General features: G+C 42.5%; 1 protein-coding gene and 1 non-coding gene across 16 annotated transcripts in view; one reads left to right on the plus strand and one right to left on the minus strand.

Moving 5' to 3' along the window:
- The window catches only part of GAPVD1 (GTPase activating protein and VPS9 domains 1), a 109,828-nt gene that overhangs the window by 31,221 nt on the left and 55,572 nt on the right, over positions 1–23,035 (plus strand). For 14 of the 15 annotated variants that reach the window (XM_024252248.3, XM_024252252.3, XM_002820213.6 and 11 more), the window contains 3 exons: positions 13,806–14,022; positions 16,911–17,754; positions 21,310–21,396. In XM_024252248.3, the coding sequence (XP_024108016.3) occupies positions 13,838–14,022; positions 16,911–17,754; positions 21,310–21,396 (1,116 nt within the window). In that variant the 5' untranslated portion in view covers positions 13,806–13,837. Of the gene's footprint in view, positions 1–4,535; positions 4,783–13,805; positions 14,023–16,910; positions 17,755–21,309; positions 21,397–23,035 lie in introns of those variants that run through there. The other variant, XM_063714435.1, reaches the window with a different exon arrangement.
- LOC112135092 (U6 spliceosomal RNA) lies at positions 20,159–20,265 on the minus strand. The gene has a single exon (XR_002916390.1). It is a non-coding gene; the product is annotated as a U6 spliceosomal RNA (small nuclear RNA).

The following is a 23,035-nucleotide window of genomic DNA, read 5'->3' on the forward strand; positions in this document are numbered from 1 at the left end:
TGCTTCATTTTTCTCAATGAAGACAAAAGCACGGAGCTGAATAAGGATAAGGGAAGAGGTGTTGGAAGTTTGAGAAGAGGAAATGGTATGAATTAGCTGCCTTGGAGAGTGGGACAGTGGGGGATGGATTGGGAAAATACAGTGTGCATGTGTCACAACAGTAAGCGTCCATCTGGGGTTTGTGATAATGAGGTTAAAGTGATAATAGCCAGACATGGTGGCTCACACTTGTAGTCCCAGCCAAGGCCAGGAATATCACTTGAGCCCAGGAGTTTGAGACCAGCCTAGGTAACACAATCAGACCCTATCTCTACAAAATAAAAATTAAAAAATTAGCTGGATGTGGTGGTGCATGCCTGTGGTCCCAGCCTCTGGATGCTGAGGTAGAAGGATTGCTTGAGCTTGAGAGGTCAAGGCTGCATTGAGCCATGATCACATTACTACACTCCAGCCTGGGCAACAGCAAGACCCTGTCTCAAAGTAAAAAAAACAAACAAACAAACAAAAAAACTGGGCATAATGGCTCATGGCTGTAAATCCTAGAACTTTGGGAGGCCAAGGCAAGAGGCTCACCTGAGCCCAGGAGTTTGGGACCAGCCTAGGCAACATAGGGAGACCTCGTCTCTCAAGAAAAATAGAAGAAAATAGCTGGGTGTGATGGCGCACACCTGTAGTCCCAGCTACTCAGGAGGCTGAGGAGGGAGGATTGCTTGAGCCTGGGAGGTCGTGGCTACAGTGAGCTGTGATCATGCCACTGCACTCCAGCGTGGGTGTCAGAGAAAGACCCTGTCTCAGGAAAAAAAAAAAAAGGATACTAGCGTTGTCATGTGTGTGTTTGTTTCCCCATCTACATGTGTGGATGAGGCAGAACATTGGATTTAACTGGGATTGCGGTTTAGTCTAATGAGTGAGGAGGGCAGATTGAGGGTGCATTCAAGGAAGTGATTATAATGTTTGGCCATGGGATTTACAGTAGCTAGGTAAGGAGGGAAGCAAAAACAGGAAGCAGGTGAAGGTTAGTTAAAAAGGTGGTAAGATCAATGGCTTGAAAGCCTTGTTGTGGGGTCATATGATTGTTGGAGTTGTGTCGTGTTGGAGAAGTAAGAAAAGACTGTAGTATGTGCCTGCAAGAGAGGGAGGGTGATAGGTGGTATGGTTTAATGAAATGAGATTCAAAGTTGGGGTTTTTAATGGTGGAGGGAGGAAGAGTGGTGTGAAAGTGGACCCATAGTGTGAAGGATATGGGAGAGAAAACAGCCTTACCTAAGAGGTCTATAGAGGAAGCCATGTTCCCATGGGAAAGCCAGATTTTAGTTAAGGCAGGAAGGTAAAGAGAACCTCTTCAGAAAAGGTTCAAGTTACAAATTTTCTGATAATTGAACTTTTGTCCCAGAAGCCACTGTGAAAAGGATTGAAGAGGTAAGGAGGAGCAGGAGGTGAGGTTGGAAGAGGTGATGTACAAAGCTATCCAGGTGCCAGGCACAGTGACTCACACCTGTTATCCCAGCACTTTAGGAGGCTGAGGTGGGAGGATTGCTTGAGCCCAAGAGTTTGAGACCTGAGCAACATGGTGAGACTCTGTCTCCACAAAAAGAAAATTTTAAAAATTAGCTGACTGTAGTGTCATATGCCTACAGCTACTCAGGAGGCAGAGGTGAGAGGATTGCTTGAGTCTGGGAGATAGAGGCTGCAGTGAGCCATGATCCCGCCACTGCACTCTGCCTGGACGACAGCGAGACCCTGTCTCAGCAAACAAAACCATGAGACAACAACAAAAGAAACACAAAGCTGTCTAGAGATTTGGTTTTGCAGGATAAAGGATGACCTGGAAGTTCTGACCTTGTTATGATTGACACGAACAGAAATAAAGGGCAGACTAAACTAAGACTTGGTGGTCCAGGGTAGATTTTGATGGAGTTGGCAGTAAGGGCCGAGGGAATGGAGAGAAGATCTTCTTGCCAAGTACATGCAGGATTTTCTGGGGCTTCCATTTGGCTTCTGATACTGGAAGTATGGAGTATTAATTAAGGGGAGTCTTAATTGAGCACACAGGCTCTCCTGACTTCTGCAGATGTTTTAATATATTCTGGCACTATTGGGAAATCATTAATGGCTTCCAAAAGGAATTCTGGAGGGATTGGGAAGGATTATGTTAACTGTTGCTTTGGAAATACCAATCTGTCAGTGTAGGGTAGGTTGGAGAGAGAAGAAACTTGAAGTATAGGAACATGTTAGGAAATTTTTCCAGTTGTCATGGATTTATGGTATGGAATTTGGTTATTTGCAGAGCAATTCAAAAGGAAAGGACCAATGTGAGAGTAGAACTTGGTGACAGACCTTGCTGAGGAGAGGATGGTTCCTGAGTTTGGAGTCTAGAAGCCTGTTTATGCCATGACAGAAATAGAAAAGTCTGAAAGAGTTGCTGGTTTTAGAAGGGAGATTGTTATGCTCTAGGAGATGTTTGAATCTTGGGTGATTGGACTCTTAGGTCTCCTTTCATCATACCTGTAGTGACTTGTAATTTCCTTGTTCTTAGCTTCACAGTTGACTAAGCTTTATGAGGACAGAGATTGTGTCTGTTTCGTTCTGTATTGTCAGTGCCTGGCACAGTGAATACATTTCAGAAATAATTGCTGAATTAAAGTAGAGAAATGGCTTTTTGTTGTTGTTGCTCCTGTCGCCCAGGCTGGAGTGCAATGGTGTGATCTCAGTTCACTCTAACCTCTGCCACCCGGGTTCAAGTGATTCTTCTGCCTCAGCCTCCCGAGTAGCTGGGATGACAGGCAGCTGCCACCATGCCCAGCTAATTATATATATATATAATAATATATATTATATATACTAATATAATAATATATATTATATATACTAATATAATAATATATATATTATAATATATAATATATATAAAATATATAATAATATAATAATATATATATATAAAATATATTATATATAATAATATATATAATAATATATATATATACACACAGTTTTGTTTTGTTTTTTTTTTTGAGACAGTGTCTCACTCTGTTGCCAGTCTAGAGTGCATTGGTGCAGTCTCGGCTCACTGCAACCTCCGCCTCCTGGGTTCAAGCGATTCTTCTGCCCTAGCCTCCCTAGTAGCTGGGACTACAGGCGTGCACCACCATGCCCAGCTAATTTTTGTGTTTTCAGTGGAGATGGGGTTTCACCGTGTTGGTGATCCTGATCTCTTGACCTCGTGATCCGCCCACCTCGGCCTCCGAAAGTGCTGGGATTACAGGTGTGAGCCACTGCACCTGGCCAATTTTTATATTTTTAGTAGAGACGGGGTTTCACAGTGTTGGTCAGGCTGGTCTCGACCTCCTGATCTCAAGTGATCCACCCGCCTCCGCCTCCCAAAGTGCTGGGATTACAGGCATAAGCCACCGCGCCCGGCCAAAATGGCTTTTTTTTTTTTGAGACGGAGTCTCCCTCTGTTGCCCAGGCTGGAGTACAATGCGCGATCTCGGCTCACTGCAACTTTCACCTCTTGGGTTGAAGTGATTCTTCTGCCTCAGCCTCCTGAGTAGCTGGGATTACAGGTGCGTGTCACCATGCCTGGCTAATTTTTGAATTTTTTAGTAGAGACGGGGTTTCACCATGTTGGTCAGGCTGGTCTCGAACTCCAGACCTCGTGATCCACCTGCCTCGGCCTCCCAAAATGCTGGGATTACAGGCGTGAGCCACCGCGCCCAGCTAAAATGTTTTTTTTTTTTTTTTTTTCAACCTTTCCTATGGTGCTGAGAGCAATGGCTTTTAATACACTTTTCAATTCTGAAATTCTGTTTTGATATTCAGATGTTTTGCAGATAGAGGAAATAAAGAATTTAAGCTCAGTCAAGAGATAAGGGCTGGACACACTATGTTTTGTGTGGTATTTGGGTGTAAACTGAAATGAAGTAGATGTCACCAGAAGCCAAATAAAGTTCTATAAAAACCAATAGGTAACAGGAACTTTAAGGAGTAAATTTTTAACACAACTAGAAATTAAAGTAGATGTTACTGACAAAATGTTTAGATTAGTTGATTGAGAGCAAGTGCTTCTTTTGAGTCAGACAGAACTGAGTTTGTTTGAATCTTGACTTAGCTACTTACTAGATGTGTCGACACTTTTCTCAACTGTCAAATGAGGATAATGAGAGTACACCTGTCACAGGGTTGTAAGAGTTCAATTAGGAAAAAGAATAGCAGAGTACTTGGCATAACTCCTAAATAAATGCTAATTTGATATTAATATTATTATTGTTAGTTTGATGGTCATATTGTTATTGTTACTTTTCAGGAAACAAACTGATTTATTTCCTAATGTCTGTACCTTTCTGTTGTCTTTAGTATTGTAAAAATTTTGCTACTTTTAGTTATTCATGTCTAAATTTTATTTAAGCTATTCCTGGTGACCCTTAACTCCTCCGATATTATAGTAGTGCCTTAGAAAAGCAGAACAAATTGGTATACTTTTTAAATTATCAAACCCTTTTCCTCAATCGTTGTTTTTTTTTGAGACAGGGTCTGGTTCTGTCACCCAGGCTGGAGTGCAGTGACGCGATCTCAGCTCACTGTAACCTCCGCCTCCCGGGTTCAAGCGATCCTCCTATCTGAGTCTCGCAAGTAGCTGGGATTCAGGTATGCACCACCACACCTGCCTAGTTTTTGTATTTTTAGTAGAGATGGGGTTTCACCATGTTGGCCAGACTGATCTTGAACTCCTGAGCTCAAGTGATCCGCCCACATCAGCCTCCCAAAGTGCTGGGATTACAGGTATGAGCCACCATGCCCAGCCTCATGTGTTAATTTTTTAAAGTAAAGTTATATTTGAAGATTTTAATTTCTAAATTGCATGAATTGGCTCATATTTTGCTGTGTCATTGAAAACATTTTATATTCTCTTTCTATCTTGAACAGTATTTCAATTGTAATTAGGTTGTGAGCTCCTTGAGATTAGGCGATTTGGCTAGGCTCCAGCGAAACTCAGTCATATATTTGTTCAATTATATTGAATTAAGTAGCAAGAAAGGCACAATTTGAGAATTTCTGAAGTATTTTACCCCATTTTTTAATTATGAAAAATTTCTAACATACAAAAACCATTGAAAGATAGCACAGCGATCATTATATACCTACGACCTCAGTTCAACAGTTTACATTTTGCTGTATTTTAAAAAACTCTCTTGTTTTTGCTGAACCATGTACAAGTTGCAGACATCCTAACACTTTCTTTCTTTCTTTTTTCTGTTTTTTTTTTGGAGAGAGGGTCTTGCTTTGTTGCCCAGGCTGGAGTGCAGTGGCACGATCTTGGCTTACTATAACCCCCGCCTCCCAAGTTCAAGCGATTCTCCTGCCTCAGCCTCTCAAGTAGCTGGGATTACAAGTGCCCGTCACCATGCCTGGCTAATGTTTGTATTTTTGGTAGAGACAGGGTCTCACCATGCTGGCCAGGCGGGTTTTGAACTCCTGAAGTGATCCGCCTGCCTCGGCCTCCCAAAGTGCTGGGATTACAGGCCTGAGCCGCCATGCCTGGCCCTAACATTTTATTTCTAAATATACACATGAGCATGCATCTCTTAAAAGCAATGTATTCTCCTATGTATTCACAATACCAATATCACACCTAATAATAATTAACAATACTTTTCTAATATTATCTGGTATCCAGTCCATATTTAAATTTCTCCAGTTGTACCTAAAATGGCTTTTCTCTCTTTTTCCCGCTAATCAAGAGCCAGTCAAGACTCTTGCATTGCATTTGGTTATGTTGTTTTAGTTGTTTTTAATCTAGAACAGTTTCTCTTAACCTTTTTCTCCCATTATAGCAATATAACTACAAGACAAGCAGGAGATCTTGTAGGCAAATACGTATTGGAATTCATCTGATTATTTAAAAAAATTTATCAATGATTTTGTAAAAGAATGTGTACATTTTATTTTATTTTATTTTATTTTATTTTATTTATTTTTTGAGATGGAGTCTCATTCTGTTGCCCAGGCTAATTCGCTGCCTCAGCCTCTGGGGTAGCTGGGATTACAGGCATGTGCTATCACGCCTGGCTAATTTTTGTATTTTTAGTAGAGACAGGGTTTTGCCGTGTTGGCCAGACTGGTCTCAAACTACTGACCTTGTGATCCACCCACCTTGGCCTCCCAAAGTGCTGGGATTACAGGCATGAGCCACCACACCTGGCCCCAAGAATGTGTAAATTTTAACAATTATTTGTTGATTTTCTACATTTATGTTGTCTTTGTAGCCATGAGGGTTGTTAGGAAAATATATATAAACATCTATGCAAAAACTCTAAAGCAGGGACTCTAAATAACTTTTTTTTTTGTTGGTGGCAACACTTGTAATCCCAGCTACTCAGAAGGTTGAGGCAAGAAAATCGCTTGAACCTGGGAGGCGGAGGTTGCAGTGAGCTGAGATTGCTTGAGCTTAAGAGTTCAGCTTGGGTAACTTAGTGAGACCCTGTATCTACAAATGTTTAAAAATTAGCCAGGTGTGGTTTCACACGCCTGTAGTCCCAGGTACTCAGGAGACTGATGTTGGAGGATCACTTGAGCCCAGGAGGAGTGAGCCATGATCGTGCCAGTGTACTCCAGCCTGGGCAACAGAGAGATCCTGTCTTTAAAAAACAAAAAAGTCCCAAAAATCACTGCTACAATTACAGAGAAACTTATATGAACATTAATTTTGGTGTGGTAAGCCTGCTTATATTTAAATTTAGATAGGAGAAATGGGTACTTGTTTTTTTTTGTTGTTTTTTTTTGAGACGGAGTCTCACTCTATTTGCCCAGGCTGGAATGCAGTGGCATCATCTTGGTTCACTGCAACTTCTGCTTCCTGGGTTCTAGTGTGCAACCTCTGCCTCCTGGGTTTTAGTGATTCTCCTGTCTCAGCCTCCCGAGTAGCTGGGATTACAGGCCCTTGCCACCATTCCTGGCTAATGTTTTTGTATTTTTAATAGAGACGGAGTTTCACCATGTTGGCCAGGCTGATCTTGAACTCCTGACCTCAGGTGATCCACCCACCTCGGCCTCCCAAAGTGCTGGGATTACAGGTGTGAGCCATTGCTCCAGGCCAGAAATCGGTACCTTTTTCTTTTCTTTTCTTTTTTTTGAGAGGGAGTCTTGCTCTGTCACCTGGGCTGGAGTGTAGTAGCGTGATCTCAGCTCACTGCAACCTCTGCCACCTGGGTTCAAGCGATTCTCCTGCCTCAGCCTCCCAAATAGCTGGGATTACAGGTGCACACCACCACACCTGGCTAATTTTTCTAGTGATTTTTAGTAGTGATGGGGTTTCACCATGTTGGCCAGGCTGGTCTCGAACTCCTGACCTCGTGATCCGCCCACCTCAGCCTCTTAAAGTGCTGAGATTATAGGCACAGAAATGGGTACTTTCAAAGTGCTTACTCTTTGCACATTATGAGGAACTCAACGCTGAATCAGACACAATTTGTACTCTAGAGCAGTGCTATTCAGTAGAACTTTCATCATTCTATGATGGTGGAAATGTCCTATGTCTGCATTGTCCAGTGTAGTAGCTGCTAGCTACATGTGGGTCCCCAGTACTAGGAATGGCGTCTAGTATGACTAAGAAACAGAATTCTAAATTACATTGTTTTTATTAAGATAGAATTTGCATACCATACATTTTGAATTTTAATTTAAAATTTAACTTAAATTAATTTAAGCAACCATATGTGGCCAAAATATTGCACAGCAGAGCCCCTAGAGTCTTTAAATCTATCGTGGGAGGGTGATGGGATGTGAACATGTGAAATGTAAGTTAGTAAAATATTTAAATAACAGGGCAATAGCGTAAGTGTGCTGCAGGACATGTGTAGTTGCCAGATTGACAGCGCGGGCCGGGTACAGTGGCTCACTACTATAACCCCAGCACTTTGGGAGGCTGAGGTGGGAAGATCTCTTGAGGCCAGAGGTACAAGACCAGCCTGGGCAACATGGTGAAATCCCGCCTCTACTTAAAATACAAAAAATTAGCTAGCAGCATGCCTGTAGTCCCAGTTACCCAGAAGGCTGAGGTGGGAGGATCACCTGAACCCAGGAAGTCAAGGCTGCAGTGAGCCGTGATTGTGCACTGCACTCCAGCCTGGACAATGGGAGTGAGAACCTGTCTCACGCCAGAACAAAAACAAAACAGTGCAGCAATGCAGGAGCATGTGAGACACCAGCAATCAAGGAAAGATTAGTGTTTGGGATATCAAGTAAGATATTTTTATGAGGTCAAAGGTTCATATAGTGGAGCAATGGAAGGTGGCCTGGGAAAATAGTTTGGGACCAGATTTTAGAAGGCTGTACATGTTATAAACCTAAAAATTAGCTGTTTTTCTGAAGTAGTGGGAAGCCACTGAAGGTATCTTAGACAGAAAAAATAATATAATTTTGATGGCAATTTAGATGTATTAATGTGGTTGTGTGTTAAGAAATAATTGAGACACAGATTGGCCTCAGGGATGGAATGGAAGTTCAGATGAGAGAGACTGTGAAGAATGCTGGCTGTCAACAGGCAGCAGTTGGTCAGAAGATTTAAAAACAAAAAAAAGAGGTCCGGGCACGGTGGCTCATGCCTATCCCAGTACTTTGGGAGGCTCAGGTGGGCAGATCATGGGGTCAAGAAATCTAGACCATCCTGGCCAACATGGTGAAACACCGTCTCTACTAAAAATACAAAAATTAGCTGGGCATGGTGATGCGCCCCTGTAGTCCCAGGTACTTGGGAGGCTGAGGCAGGAGAATTGCTTGAACCCGGGAGGCGGAGATTGCAGTGAGCCGAGATTGTGCCACTGCACTCCAGCCTGAGCGACAGAGCAAAACTCCATCTCAAAAAAAAAAAAAAAAAAAGAATACCAGCTGGAAATACAGCAAGATGCTCCTTCCCTATTGGAAGAATGGTATTGAGTTATTAAGAGAGGTAAAAAAAGTTGCAAAGGTAAACAATGGTTTTAACATAGTTGAATTTAAAGTTGTGGAAGATTATCTAAGGCATATATCTGAGTGACAGCTGTAAAGAAAGGAGTGCCTCTAGGTAGATCCATATGGATTTAGGAGTTTTTCATGTAGACATTAGGGTAATAGCAATAGTGTACTGACTCTCTCTATCACCTCTCACCTGTATGGCCTTGAGCAAATCCCCAGGCCTCAATCTTCTTAGCTGCAAAATACCTGTCTCGGAGGGAGTATTATGAAGACTAAATGTGCATAGTTCTTAGACCCATTCCATGCAGTTTTCAGTTTATAAACTGGTTTCTCATATGATAGTCATGATGAATAACGCCTTCTCTGTATGGAGGTGTCAGCACCTTGTATTTCCTGCCTTTTAACTTCTCTGGAATTTGCCATGTTCTTTCCATTTCCCACTGTCACGTTTCTTGCTTATCAGCAATTTCTTTGTCTCTCTTTGTCTATTCCATCCCCACCTCCTGACACTTTTCCTTGGTACCAGAGACTTTATGTAGTTAAATATTAATTTAATTGTGTTAATCCCATTTAAGCCTCTTCTCCATCACATGCAGTGCAAAGTTCTTTTCTTTTTGAGACAGGGTTTCACTCTGTCACCCAGGCTGCTGTAATGCAGTGGCATGATCATGGCTCACAGTAGCCTCAACCTCCAGATGCTCCCACCCTAGCCTCTTGTGTAGCTGGGACTGCAGGCACCTGCCACCACACCTGGCTAAGTTTTGTATTTTTTGTAGAGATAGAGTTTTGCGCTGGTCTCGAACTCCTGGGCTCAAGTGACCTGCCTGCCTTGGCTTCCCAAAATGCTAGAATTAATAGATGTGAGCCTCTGCCAAGTTTCCTAACTCTGAGTTTTCTATGCCTTCTGTCTCTGCAGCCTTATCTCTTAGTATACACTTTCTCCCTCCTCCCTCCATCCCCACTCTTAACTGCACAAAGATACACAGCCCCAAACTGTAATAAGCCATGTGTAGGTCCCTAAATAGACTTCATATCTCATATATATATATATATATATATGCCTTTGTTTGGTTGGCTCTTTCTATCCAGAATATTCTACCCCCACCTGTCTGGCAAATAGTTTTTTTTTTTCTTTTTTTAGACAGAGTCTTGCTCTGTGGCTCAGGCTGGAGTGCAGTGGCACAATCTTGGCTCAATGCAACCCCTGCCTCCCAGTTTCAAGCAGTTCTCTGCCTCAGCCTCCTGAGTAGCTGGGATTACAGGTGCCTACCACCATGCCTGGCTGATTTTTTTGTATTTTTAGTAGAGATGGGGTTTCACCATCTTGGCCAGGCTGGTCTTGAACTACTGACCTCGTGACCGACTCGCCTCGGCTTCCCAAAATGCTGGGATTACAGGTGTGAGCCTCCGCGCCTGGCCAGTTTTTTGTTTTTGGATTTTTGCACGTACTTGTCTTTTAAGACTAAGTTGAGGAATCTATTTCTTCAGTCATTCCTTTTATTTTTGTCCTTACTCTATGTTGTGTAGACTTGTAGCGTAATACTCATAATGTTTTTAGGCAGCCATTTGCTTGCATGCCTGCCTTATTCTACTAGTTTAGAAAGTTATTGAGGGCATAGACTAGGTTTTCTCTTTTTTTGTATTTCTGGTACCTAATATATTGCTTGTGCCAGGCACAGAATAAATTCAGATTTTGTCAACTTTGTTTTTTTTTTTTTTTGAGATGGAGTTTCGCTCTGGTTGTCCAGGCTGGAGTGCAATGGCGTGATCTCAGCTCACCGCAACCTCTGCCTCCCGGGTTCAAGCGATTCTCTTGCCTCAGCCTCCTGAGTAACTGGGATTACAGGCATGCACCACCACACCCGGCTAATTTTATATTTTTAGTAGAGATGGGGTTTCTCCGTGTTGGTCAGGCTGGTCTCGAACTCCCAACCTCAGGAGATCTGCCCACCTCGGCCTCCCAACGTGCTGGGATTACAGGCGTGAGCCACCGCGCCCGGCCTTGTGCACATGTTATATGTGAAAAAAACTGAGGTTAAGAGGTTATATATTATGTATTCAGGGCAACTGAACTAATTAATGAAGCATATAGGTTTTTTTTTTTTTTTAGATGGAGTTTCACTCTTGTCGCCCATGCTGGAGTGCAGTGGCACGATCTCAGCTCACTGCACGCCCAGCTAATTTTTGTATTTTTTGTAGAGATGGGGTTTCACCATCTTGGCCAGGCTCGTTTTAAACTCCTGACCTCAGGTGATCCACCTACCTCAGCCTCCCAAAGTGCTGGGATTACAGGTGTGAGCCACCACACCCGGCCACATATAGTTCTTGGTTTTTGTTTTGTTTTGTTTTGTTTTGTTTTTCAGATGGAGTCTTACTCTGTCACCAGGCTGGAGTGCAGTGGCGCGATCTTGGCTCACTGCAACCTCTGCCTCCCGGGTTCAAGCGATTCTCTTGCCTCAGCCTCCCAAGTAACTGGGATTACAGGCATGTGCCACCATGCCCGGCTAATTTTGTATTTTTGGTAGAGACCAGGTTTCTCCATGATGGTCAGGCTGGTCTTGAACTCCTGATCTCAGGTGATCCACTTGCCTCGGCCTCCCAAAGTGCTGGGATTACAGGTGTGAGCCACTGTGCCTGGCCTTTTTTTTTTTTTCTATTTTTTTGGAGACAGAGTCTCACTCTGTTGCCCATGCTGGAGTGCAGTGGCGCCATTTCAGCTCACTGCAACCTCTGCCTCCTGGGTTCAAGTTTCTCCTGTCTCAGCCTCCTGAGTAGCTGGGATTGCAGCCACCTGCCACCACGCCTGGTGAATTTTTGTATTTTTAGTAGAGACAGGGTCTCACCATATTGGCCAGGCTGGTCTCGAACTCCTGACCTCAAGTGAGCCACCTGCCTTGGCCTCCCAGAGTGCTAGGATTACAGGTGTGAGCCACCGTGCCCAACCCAAGAAATTTTTTGCTAACTTGATGACTGTCTGCTGCCCAGACACACAATACTATATTTTGTTATCTGTGCCACAGGTATTTCTATTGTTGATTTAACATTTGTGATCTGGCACAAATTCTAGATTCAAGGGCATAGCTTAAATAATAATGCTTTAAAATATGTGTGCTATTTGTATCAGTTTATTTAGCTACTAGATAAATAAGAGTAGTGAGATTTCATTTATTCCTTTGGCAAATATTTATTCAACTCTTGCTGTGAACTAGGACCTGAAATTACAGCTGTGAGTGAACAAAGCAAACAAGGCTTGGCCCTGCTGTCACTTACCTTCTAGTGGGGAAGCCTCACAATAAGCACGATTAACATGCAGGTAGATATCTGTAATATAATGCTAGATAGGGGCAGTGCTTTTTTAAAAGGCCAGAAGAGGGATTAGGAAGTTATATTTTCTATTTTAAAAGGAGTTGTCTGAGAAGGCCTTTCTAAATACACGTTTGAGTGGAGAGATCTGAATGGAATGAAGATGCTGGATAACCTTCCAGACGGAGAGGTCAGCAAATGTAGACACTTTGAGAGAGGGACATGCTTGGCCTGTTCAAGGGACAGCAAGAAGGCAGATGTTCTGGAGCTGTATGAACTAGGGTGGGATTGTAGGAGAGGAAGTTGGAGAAGTAGCCAGGGGTAGATCATACAGGACCTTCAGATTTCATTCTATCATGAAATAAAGCCTGTGGATGGTTTCCAGTAGGGAAATAAAGTGATCTAACTTAAGTTTTGTTTTGTTTTGCTTTTTGAGACAGAGTCTCGCTCTGTTGCCCAGGCTGGAGTGCAGTGGCATGATCTTGGCTCACCGCAACCTCTGCCTACCAGAATTCAAACAATTCTCCTGCCTCAGCCGCCCGAGTAGCTGGGACTACAGGTGTACACCACCACACTCAACTAATTTTTGTATTTTTAGTAGAAACAGGGTTTCATCATGTTAACCAGGCTGGTCTCGAACTCCTGACCGCAGGTGATCCACCTGCCTTGGCCTCCCAAAGTTCTGGGATTACACGGGTGAGCCACCGCTCCTGGCTGTGATCTGACTTTTTAATTCACTATGCTATGTAGAGAACAGACTCTAGAAGTACAAGAAAGGAAGCAGCAAGATCACTTAGGATGTGGTGATTATACACCTCCTAGTGAGAATTGATGTGATTAGCAATGGAGGGGGGAATAAGTAGTCAGATTTTAATTATATTTTGAAGATAGAATCAACAGGATATTTTGATTGTGATTAGAAAGAGCACAGTCAAGGATAACTCTGGGGTTAACAAATAGACATTGTATTTGAGGATATACACAGGGTTTACAGCACCTGTCTCTGAGCAGTGGCCTTAGCAGTGAGCTTTTTTTCTTTTTGCTTATCTGTATTTGCCAATTTTTCTATGCTGAAGCTGTAATACTTCTGTAATAAAAAGGCAGAGATTATTTGAAAATTAGAGTTAAAAGTGGTATCAAATGTAACCTAATTTTTTTTTTTTTTTTTGAGAACGATTCTTGCTCTGTCACCAGGCTGGGGTGCAGTGACGCAATCTCAGCTCACTGCAACCTCTGACTACCGGGTTCAAGCAATCCCCCTGCCTCAGCCTTCTGAGTAGCCGGGACTACAGGCGCGCCCCACCGCGCCCGGCTAATTTTTTGTATTCTAGTAGAGACAGGGGTTTCACCATGTTAGCCAGGGTGGTCTCGATCTCTTGATCTTGTAATCCGCCCGCCTTGGCCTCCCAAAGTGCTGGGATTGTAGGCGTGAGCCACCGCGCCTGCCCAAACGTAACTTAATTCTTAAAGTGTTCTCCTGTCCCTTTTGATTTTAGAAAAGAACTTAAGTGACATACATAAACTTTAAATATTTATCTTTTTACTCTTAGTGATCAGCCTTTGAGCCTTTCCCACATTGAAGATGGTGAAGCTAGATATTCATACTCTGGCTCATCACCTCAAGCAGGAACGCTTATATGTAAACTCTGAGAAACAGCTCATTCAGAGGCTCAATGCAGATGTACTTAAGACAGCTGAAAAGTTGTATCGTACAGCATGGATTGCGAAGCAACAGAGAATCAATTTGGATCGGCTTATCATAACCAGGTAAAGAAATGATTTTCAGGTTTTAAATTTTGTGAACCACTATGATTCTGTAAAGAAATTAGTAACCGTAAATAAATGAATCCGTTTCCAACAAAGTGCGTTAAGATAATTTACATCAATGTTAAGGTGAGTCTTTGCTTATAATACAGTTTATTTGGATTATTAAATAACTTAGGCACTGTTACAGAAAATTGTAACTTAAGCATTGACATTTTATATCGTACCAATTGGTTTTGTGTCTTTGTCTATATAAAATGTTATTGTTGGCTGGGCGTGGTAGCTCACACCTGTAATCCCAGCACTTTGGGAGGCCGAGGCGGGTGGATCAGGAGGGCAGGAGTTTAAGACCAGCCTGGCCAAGTGAAACCCCGTCTCTACTAAAAATACAAAAATTACCTGGGCGTTGTGGTAGGCGCCTGTAATCCCAGCTACTCAGGAGGCTGAGGTAGAGAATTGCTTGAACCCGGGAGGTGGAGGTTGCAGTGGGCCGAGATCGTGCCACTGCACTCCAGCCTGGGCGACAGAGCGAGACTGTCTCCTCAAAAGAAAAAAAAAAATGTTGTTGTAGACAGTAAATTATCTGTTCTGCTTTTCTTCTAATATTATTTAATATATAGGTTTCCAGCTGGGCGCGGTGGCTCACGCCTGTAATCCTAGCACTTTGGGAGGCTGAGGCGGGTGGATCATGAGGTCAGGAATTCAAGACCAGCCAGGCCAAGATGATGAAACCCCATCTGTACTAAAAATACAAAAATTAGCGGGGCCTCCCAGGCATACTCGGGAGGCTGAGGCAGGAGAATGGCTTGAACCCAGGAGGTGGAGGTTGCAGTGAGCCAAAATCACACCACTGCACTCTAGCCTGGGCGACAGAGTGAGACTCCATCTCAAAAAAAAAAAAAAAAAAAAAAAAAAAAAAAAATATATATATATATATATATATATATATATATATATGTTTCCATATTTTGATATTGTATAGCTATTTTTTGGGTTTAGAAACCACATTTTATTGTCTTAATACCTACGAAGAACATTTATTTTATTTTATTTATTTATTTATTTTTGAGTTGGAGTCTCGCTCTGTCCCCCAGGCTGGAGTGCAGTGGCACGATCTCAGCTCACTACAACCTCTGCCTCCCAGGTTCAAGAGATTCTCCTGCCTCAGCCTCCTGAGTAGCTGGGATTACAGACGTGTGCCACCATGCCTGGCTAATTTTTGTATTTTTAGTAGAGACGGGGTTTCATCATGTTGGTCAGGCTGGTCTTGAACTTCTGACCTCATGATCTGCCCCCTCGGCCTCCCAAAGTGCTGGGATTATAGGTATGAGCCACCCTGCCTGGCCAAGAACAGTTTTTAACTCTAAGAACATCAGTGCTGTTGAGAATATAAGCCAGACGCAAAAGAATACGTACTGTATGATTCTATTTGTATGAAGTTCAAAAAGAGGCAGGACTGATCTTTGATGACAGAAATCAGAATAATGGTTACTTGTTGGGCTTGAGAGGGTGGTATTGACCCTCTCAAGGCATGTGAAAGCGCATGTGAAAGGCGTTGTTGGGTGTTTCATATAATTGGGAAAGGGCATGTGAAAGCGTTCTTGGGTGTTTAAAATGTTCCATGTCTTAATCTGAGTGGTGATTACTGGGTGCATATATGTGTAAAAATTGGTCAAGCTGAACACTTGACATTAGTGCACTTTACCGTATTTTACCTCAATAAAAATGAGTTAAAAAAAAAAAAAAGAACAGTGCTGTTGTGGGCATTGTGGTTTTTTCCCCACATCTTTTAGGCTTATTTTATTTGGATTTGTTTCGAGAAGCAAAAAGCCTAGTTAAAGGATGTGTCTGCAGGTCATTACATACTGGCGTGTTGCTGTTGAGAACTGTTGAGCAATATGCTGATATCGACTTCATTTTTATTATTTTTTAGTACTTGAATATTTGTAAACTTTCTTATGTCCATAAATAAGCATAAGCAGTTTAACTGTAGCTAATTTTTTTTTTTTCAGACAGGATCTGGCTCTGTCGCCCAGGCTGAAATGCAGTGGTATGATCTTGAGTCACTGCTGTCTCAAGCTCCTGAGCTCAAGCGATTCTCCCACCTCAGCCTCCTGAGTGCTGGGACTACAGGCACACGCCACCACATCTAGCTAATTTTCGTATTTTTTTGTAGAGATGGGGTTTCACCATATTTTCCAGGCTGGTCTCGAACTCCTGGGCTCAAGTGATCCTCCCACCTTGGCCTCCCAAAGTGCTGGGATTACAGGGGTGAGCCACTGTGTCCTTCCTGTAGCTAATTTTAATTTAGTCCATAAGAGGGCAGCTCTGGACAGTTTTTAGGATCTACAAACTGATAATTTTCTTTTTTTTTTTCCAGACGGAGTTTTGCTTTGTTGGCCAGGGTGGAGTGCAGTGGCATGATTGCAGCTCACTGCAACCTGTACCTTCTGGGTTCAAGAGATTCTCCTGCCTCAATTTTCCAAGTAGCTGGGATTATAGGTGCCTGCCACCATGCCTGGCTAATTTTTGTATTTTTAGGAGAAATAGGAGTTTCGCCATGTTGGCCAGGCTGGTCTCGACCTCCTGGCCTCGAGTGATTTGCTCACCTCGGCCTCCCAAAGTGCTGGGATTACAGGTGTGAGCCACCGCACCCAGCCCTAATACTTTTCATTGATTCTGATTTGATATGAGGAAATTGTCCTTTGTACTTTTTAGTTTTGTCGTCCTTTACTCACTGAGTTGCTGTTAGTCTAAAATTTTTAGCAATTCAGAGTGACCTCATTGTTGGGACCATAATCAACTCACATGTCCATGTTTGGATATAGTATATGTGTTATATTATTATTAATACTATTATTTTGCTTGTTTGCTCTTTTTTTTTTTTTTAGTGCTGAAGCTTCCCCTGCTGAATGTTGCCAACATGCCAAAATTTTGGAAGATACACAATTTGTTGATGGGTATAAGCAATTGGGATTTCAGGAGACTGCTTATGGAGAATTCTTGAGTCGATTGAGGGAAAATCCTCGTCTTATTGCCTCCTCTTTGGTTGCTGGAGAGAAACTTAATCAGGAGAACACACAAAGTGTTATTTACACAGTTTTTACCTCCCTGTATGGCAATTGCATCATGCAAGAAGATGAAAGCTACCTCCTTCAGGTTTTGCGATACTTGATTGAATTTGAACTTAAAGAAAGTGACAACCCTAGGCGACTTTTGAGGAGGGGAACTTGTGCCTTCAGCATCTTATTTAAACTTTTTTCTGAAGGACTGTTTTCTGCCAAACTTTTCCTCACAGCCACTTTACATGAGCCAATTATGCAACTGCTTGTTGAAGATGAAGATCACCTGGAAACAGATCCAAACAAGCTAATTGAGAGGTTCTCCCCATCTCAGCAGGAAAAACTCTTTGGAGAGAAGGGCTCAGATAGATTCAGGCAAAAAGTTCAAGAAATGGTGGAGTCCAATGAAGCCAAACTAGTGGCTTTGGTGAACAAATTTATTGGTTATCTCAAACAGAACACATATTGTTTTCCACATAGTTTAAGGTGGATCGTGTCTCAGATGTACAAAACCCTCTCCTGTATAGATAGGCTGGAAGTTGGGGAGGTCAGGGCAATGTGTACTGATCTCCTTTTGGCCTGCTTCATTTGTCCTGCAGTTGTCAATCCAGAACAATATGGAATAATTTCCGATGCTCCTATTAATGAAGTAGCACGATTTAATCTGATGCAGGTATGGTTTTGCTATTATTACTAATGTGGCATTTAGTTTAAAATTTAGTTGATTGGGCTGTGGGGGTGGGAACAAATAATATGATGACAGTATTTGTATATTCTTACAACTTTTTCTCAATCAGTCCTAAGTATTTGCATCTTATTAAATAAAAGCAATAATACTGGGATTTAAAACTATTGCGGTCACAAAACATTTTGTCTTTGTCTGTTTTTTGAGACAGGGTCTCGCTCTGTTGCCCAGGCTGGAGTGCAGTGGCGCAATCTCAGCTCACTGCAACCTCCGCCTCCCGGGTTCAAGCAATTCTCCTGCCTCAGCCTCCTGAGTAGCTGGGATTACAGGCACACACCACCGCCCTGGCTAATTTTTGTATTTTTAGTAGAGACGGGGTTTCACCATGTTGGTCAGGCTGGTCTCGAACCCCTGACCTTGTGATCTGCCTGCCTTGGTCTCCCAAAGTGCTGGGATTACAGGTGTGAGCCACTGCGCCCGGCTGTGTTTGTTTTTAAATGAAATCCTCACACACTTGAATGTAGAGTTTGATTAGATTTTCTAGAACAAGTCCACCATCCCTTTTCCATAATTTCAAAGCCCAAAATGAGGAAAAACTGAATGTCTTCTATAGCTCATTTAGTAGCAAAACCTGTGCTGAACTAACATGAGGCTATTCACAATTTTTTTTTCCTTTTTTCTTTTTTGAGATGAAGTTTCGCTCTTGTTGCCCAGGCTGGAGTGCAGTGGCGTGATCTTGGCTCACTGCTATCTCCACCTCCTGGGTTCAAGTGATTCTCCTGCCTCAGCTTCCTGAGTAGCTGAGATTACAGGCGCATGCCACCACGCCCAGCTATATTTATAATTGTTATTCCATTTAGTGCTAGTGAATACTCATATTTTGTTGCAGAAATGTTGATTCATTTGATTACAAAATGCCATCTATATATTGAACATGTTATATATATACATTACATTACCTTTCTAAAATCTCTAAATTCTGAAATCTGAAACTCTCCTAAGAGTTTCAGAAAGAGGATTTTTGGATGTATATTAGCGCCTTTTTGCAATTATATGAATGACTGAAGTCATTATTATTTCTTCATGGACTCTTTTCATCATACCTTATCTCTCAGATATACTGTGAAGAACTGGTGTTTATTTAGAATAGACTATTTTTGGGTAATTTTTATTTTTTATTTTATTTTATTATTATTTTTTGCAGACGGAGTCTCGCTCTGTTGCCCAGGCTAGAGTGCAGTGGCGCGATCTTGGCTCACTGCAACCCCTGCCTCCCGGGTTCAAGTGATTCTTCTGCCTCAGCCTCCCGAGTAGCTGGGATTACAGGCGCGTGCCACCATGCCCAGCTAATTTTTTGTATTTTTAGTAGAGATGGGGTTTCACCGTGTTAGCCAGGATGGTCTCGATCTCGTGATCTTGTGACCTCGTGATCCGCTTGTCTTGGCCTCCCAAAGTGCTGGGATTATGAGCCACTGTGCCCATCCATTTTATAATTTTTTTAGAAGGAGTTTCGCTGTGTCGCTCAGACTGGAGTGCAGTGGTGCGATCTCGGCTCACTGCAACCCCTGCCTCCTGGGTTAAAGTGATTCTCCTGCCTCAGCTTCCTGAGTGGCTGGGATTACAGGCATGCACCACCACATCTGGCTAATTTTGTATTTTCAGTAGAGATGGGGTTTCACCATGTTGGTCAGGCTGGTCTCAAACTCCTGACCTCAGATGATCTGCCCGCCTCGGCCTCCCAAAGTGCAGGGATTACAGGTGTGAGCCACCACTCCTGGCCTTGGGTGATTGTTAAAAAATGATTAGCTCAAGCTGGGTGTGGTGGCTCTCACCTGTAATCCCAGCACTTTGGGAGGCCAAAGTGGGCAGATCGTTTGACATCAGGAATTTGAGACCAGCCTTGGCAACATAGTGAGACCCCCAACCACCCCATATCTATTAAAAAAAAAAAAATTGGCCAGGTGGGGTGGCTCACGCCTGTAATCCCAGCATTTTGGGAGGCCGAGGCAGGTGGATCACCTGATGTCCAGAGTTTGAGACCAACCTGACCAACATGGAGAAACCCCGTCTCTACTAAAGATACAAAATTAGCTGGGTGTAGTGTCGCATGCCTGTTATCCCAGTTACTTGGGAGGCTGAGGCAGGAGAATCGCTTGAACCCGGGAGACAGAGGTTGTGATGAGCCGAGATTGCACCATTGCACTCCAGCCTGGGCAACAAGAGCAAAACTCCATCTCAAAAAAAATAAAATAAAAAAATAAAAAATCAGAAAAAATGATTAGCTGTTTTTAATGATCAGTTATATCACCTTGGGATGTTTAGCAATTCACTGCATAGAAATGCCTGAAATAAAATTTTTAACTTTTTTTAACTTTTATAAATTAAAAAAAATTATAATATGGAACTCTTCACAAATTTGTGTGTCATCCTTGCACAGGTGCCATGCTAATCTTCTCTGTAGAGTTCCAATTTTAGTATATGTGCTTCTGAAGTGAGCACAAAATATTTGACATGAAACAGTAGGTTTTTTTTTTGTTTGTCTGTTTGTTTTGAGACAGTCTCATTCTGTCACCCAGGCTGGAGTACAGTGGTGCCATCTTAGCTCTCTGTAGCCTTTGAACTCCTGGGCTCAAGTGACCCTTCTGCCTCACCCTCCTGAGTAGTTGGGACTACAGGTGTGTACCAGCACACCTCGCTCATTTAAAAAATGTTTTTGTAGAGACAGGGTCTTGCTTTGTTGTCCAGGCTGGTCTTGAACTCCTGGCCTCAGGTAATCCTCCTACCTTGGCCTCTCAAAGTGCTGGGATTATAGGCGTAAGCCACTGTGCCTGGCCCGTGAAACACTTAAATTTATTCTTATGGTAGATAATGTATTTGTAGTTTTTTTTTTTGTGTGTGTGTCATTCCAGTAGAGATTGAATCACATATTTTCAGAATCAGTAAAAAGGGGACTTGTCCCAGATATTAAGAAGAGGATGCTGTAATAACTTTCATCATTAGCCTTTAAAAAGAGTGCAGTAACAAATTTTGCCAGTAAGGTACTTGTTCTATGAATTAGTATTTACTTTATCAAACCAGCTTATGTTAGATAGGAATCATTTGCTTTTAAATCTAGGAAACAAATTCTACCTTGAGTGCTTTGTGAGCGCTATAGGGTAATGTTCTTAATATTAACTTAAGGCAATTTAACGAATGAGTCAGCTTTTACAAATTAATTTAAAAAGCTCTAAACAAATGAAAACTACAATGTCAGAAACAAATGTATTGTGCTTTTTTTCCCTAGTGTTGATATCTTATGTGTTAAAGAGAAATTAAAGCAAAAATTTATACTTTCTCTCTCTAACTCTTAATCTAAAAATAGTAAAAGCTGACATAAGGTACACATTTTTGGGGGGATACTAGTTCATATGCCTGGTCAGGTGATACGAATAATATTATGAAACACATTTTTTAGAATAGAATAGACATGCTTGCTTTCATAGAGAGGTATTTGTGAGTATCTGTCTGTAGCTTATGTCTCCCTACCACTGCTTTGGGTTGCAGGTAGGCCGCCTTTTGCAGCAGTTAGCAATGACTGGCTCTGAAGAGGGAGATCCCCGAACAAAGAGCAGCCTTGGAAAATTTGACAAAGTAAGAATAAATACGATTTATAGAAAATTCTGAAGTATTAGTGAGCCTTACTATTCTCTTTATTAAATCTTGTCCTTAGGTGATATCTAAATTAAATGTTCTTTTAATTAGCTATAGTATTGGATCAGCAGCATTTAAAGATGATTAATTCCCACAGATGTATTAAGGAGATGCCGTCGTAAAGAGAATCAAAGAGCTGTTAAGATTATTTTATTTTAAAAAGTTTTTTTTTTCTTTTTTTTTCTTTTTTTTTTTTTGGAGATGGAGTCTTGCTCCGTCGCTCAGGCTGGAGTGCAGTGGCGCGATCTTGGCTCACTGCAAGCTCTGCCTCCCAGGTTCACGCCATTCTCCTGCCTCAGCCTCCCAAGTAGCTGGGACTACAGGCGCCCACCACCATGCCCAGCTAATTTTTTGTATTTTTAGTAGAGACGGGGTTTCACTGTATTAGCCAGAATGGTCTCGATCTCCTGACCTTGTGATCCACCTGCCTCGGCCTCCCAAAGTGCTGGGATTACAGGCGTGAGCCACCGCGCCTGGCCAACTTTTAAATTTTTGAGTCAGTGTCTCACACAGTTGCCCAGGCTGGAGTGCAGGGGTGTGATCATGGCTCAAACTCCTGGGCTCATGCAGTCCTTGCACCTTAGCTTCCCAAGTACCTGTGCTATAGGGGCACACCACCATGCCCAGCTAAGTGTTTTTATTGTTATAGAGACGAGGTGTTGCTATGTTGCCCAGACTGGTCTTGACTCCTGGCCTCAAGCGATCCTCCTGCCTCAGCATTCCAGCGTGCTAGGATTACAGATGTCAGCACCATGCCTGGTCGATAATTGTTTAATTTTAAGTGTAGTTTATAAGTTAACATCTATGACATTGTTCAATTAATTTAGTTAAAGAAAATTTTAATCAGTCTTACTTTGATTAAGCTGTACATTCAACCAATGAAAATTCAAGGATATTTGAGTAAAATTTCCCTTCCACGTCTCATCTCTAGTCTTCATTCCCTGCCCCCACAAAGGATTCTTTTTTTTTTTTTTGTGATAGAGTTTCCCTCTTGTCACAGAGGTTCGCTGTTGTCACCCAGGCTGGAGTGCAGTGGCGCGATCTCGGCTCACTGTTAACTCTGCCTCCCAGGTTCAAGCAATTCTCCTGCCTCAGCCTCCGAGTAGCTGGGATTATAGGCGTGAACCACCACGCCTGGCCCCCAAAAGATTCTTGATGTTATTAGGTTGTTTATCCTTCTAGAGGTCCATATGTTTACAAGCAAATTCCTACGTACACTATATACTTCCAACCACCCCTTCCTTCCCCTTTCAGAAATAGTAGCACAATGTGTATACTGTTCTGTGTTGTGTTATGTTTGTCTCCAACATCTTATTGTTATTTTCTTTTTTTTTTGAGACAGGGTCTCACTTTGTCACCTAGTGATGCCATCTCAGCTCACTGCAGCCTCGACCTCCCTGGCACAAGCAGTCCTCCCACCTCAGCTTCCCAAGTAGCTGGGACTACAGGTGCGCGCCACCACGCCCGGCTAATTTTGGTATTTTTCATAGAGACAAGGTTTTGCCCTGTTGCCCAAGTGGTTTTGAACTTCTGAGCTCAAGCAATCCACCCACCTTGGCCTCGCAAAGTGCTGGGATTG

Source organism: Pongo abelii, chromosome 13 (assembly GCF_028885655.2).
Source record: "Pongo abelii isolate AG06213 chromosome 13, NHGRI_mPonAbe1-v2.0_pri, whole genome shotgun sequence".
NCBI classification, from domain to species: domain Eukaryota; kingdom Metazoa; phylum Chordata; class Mammalia; order Primates; family Hominidae; genus Pongo; species Pongo abelii.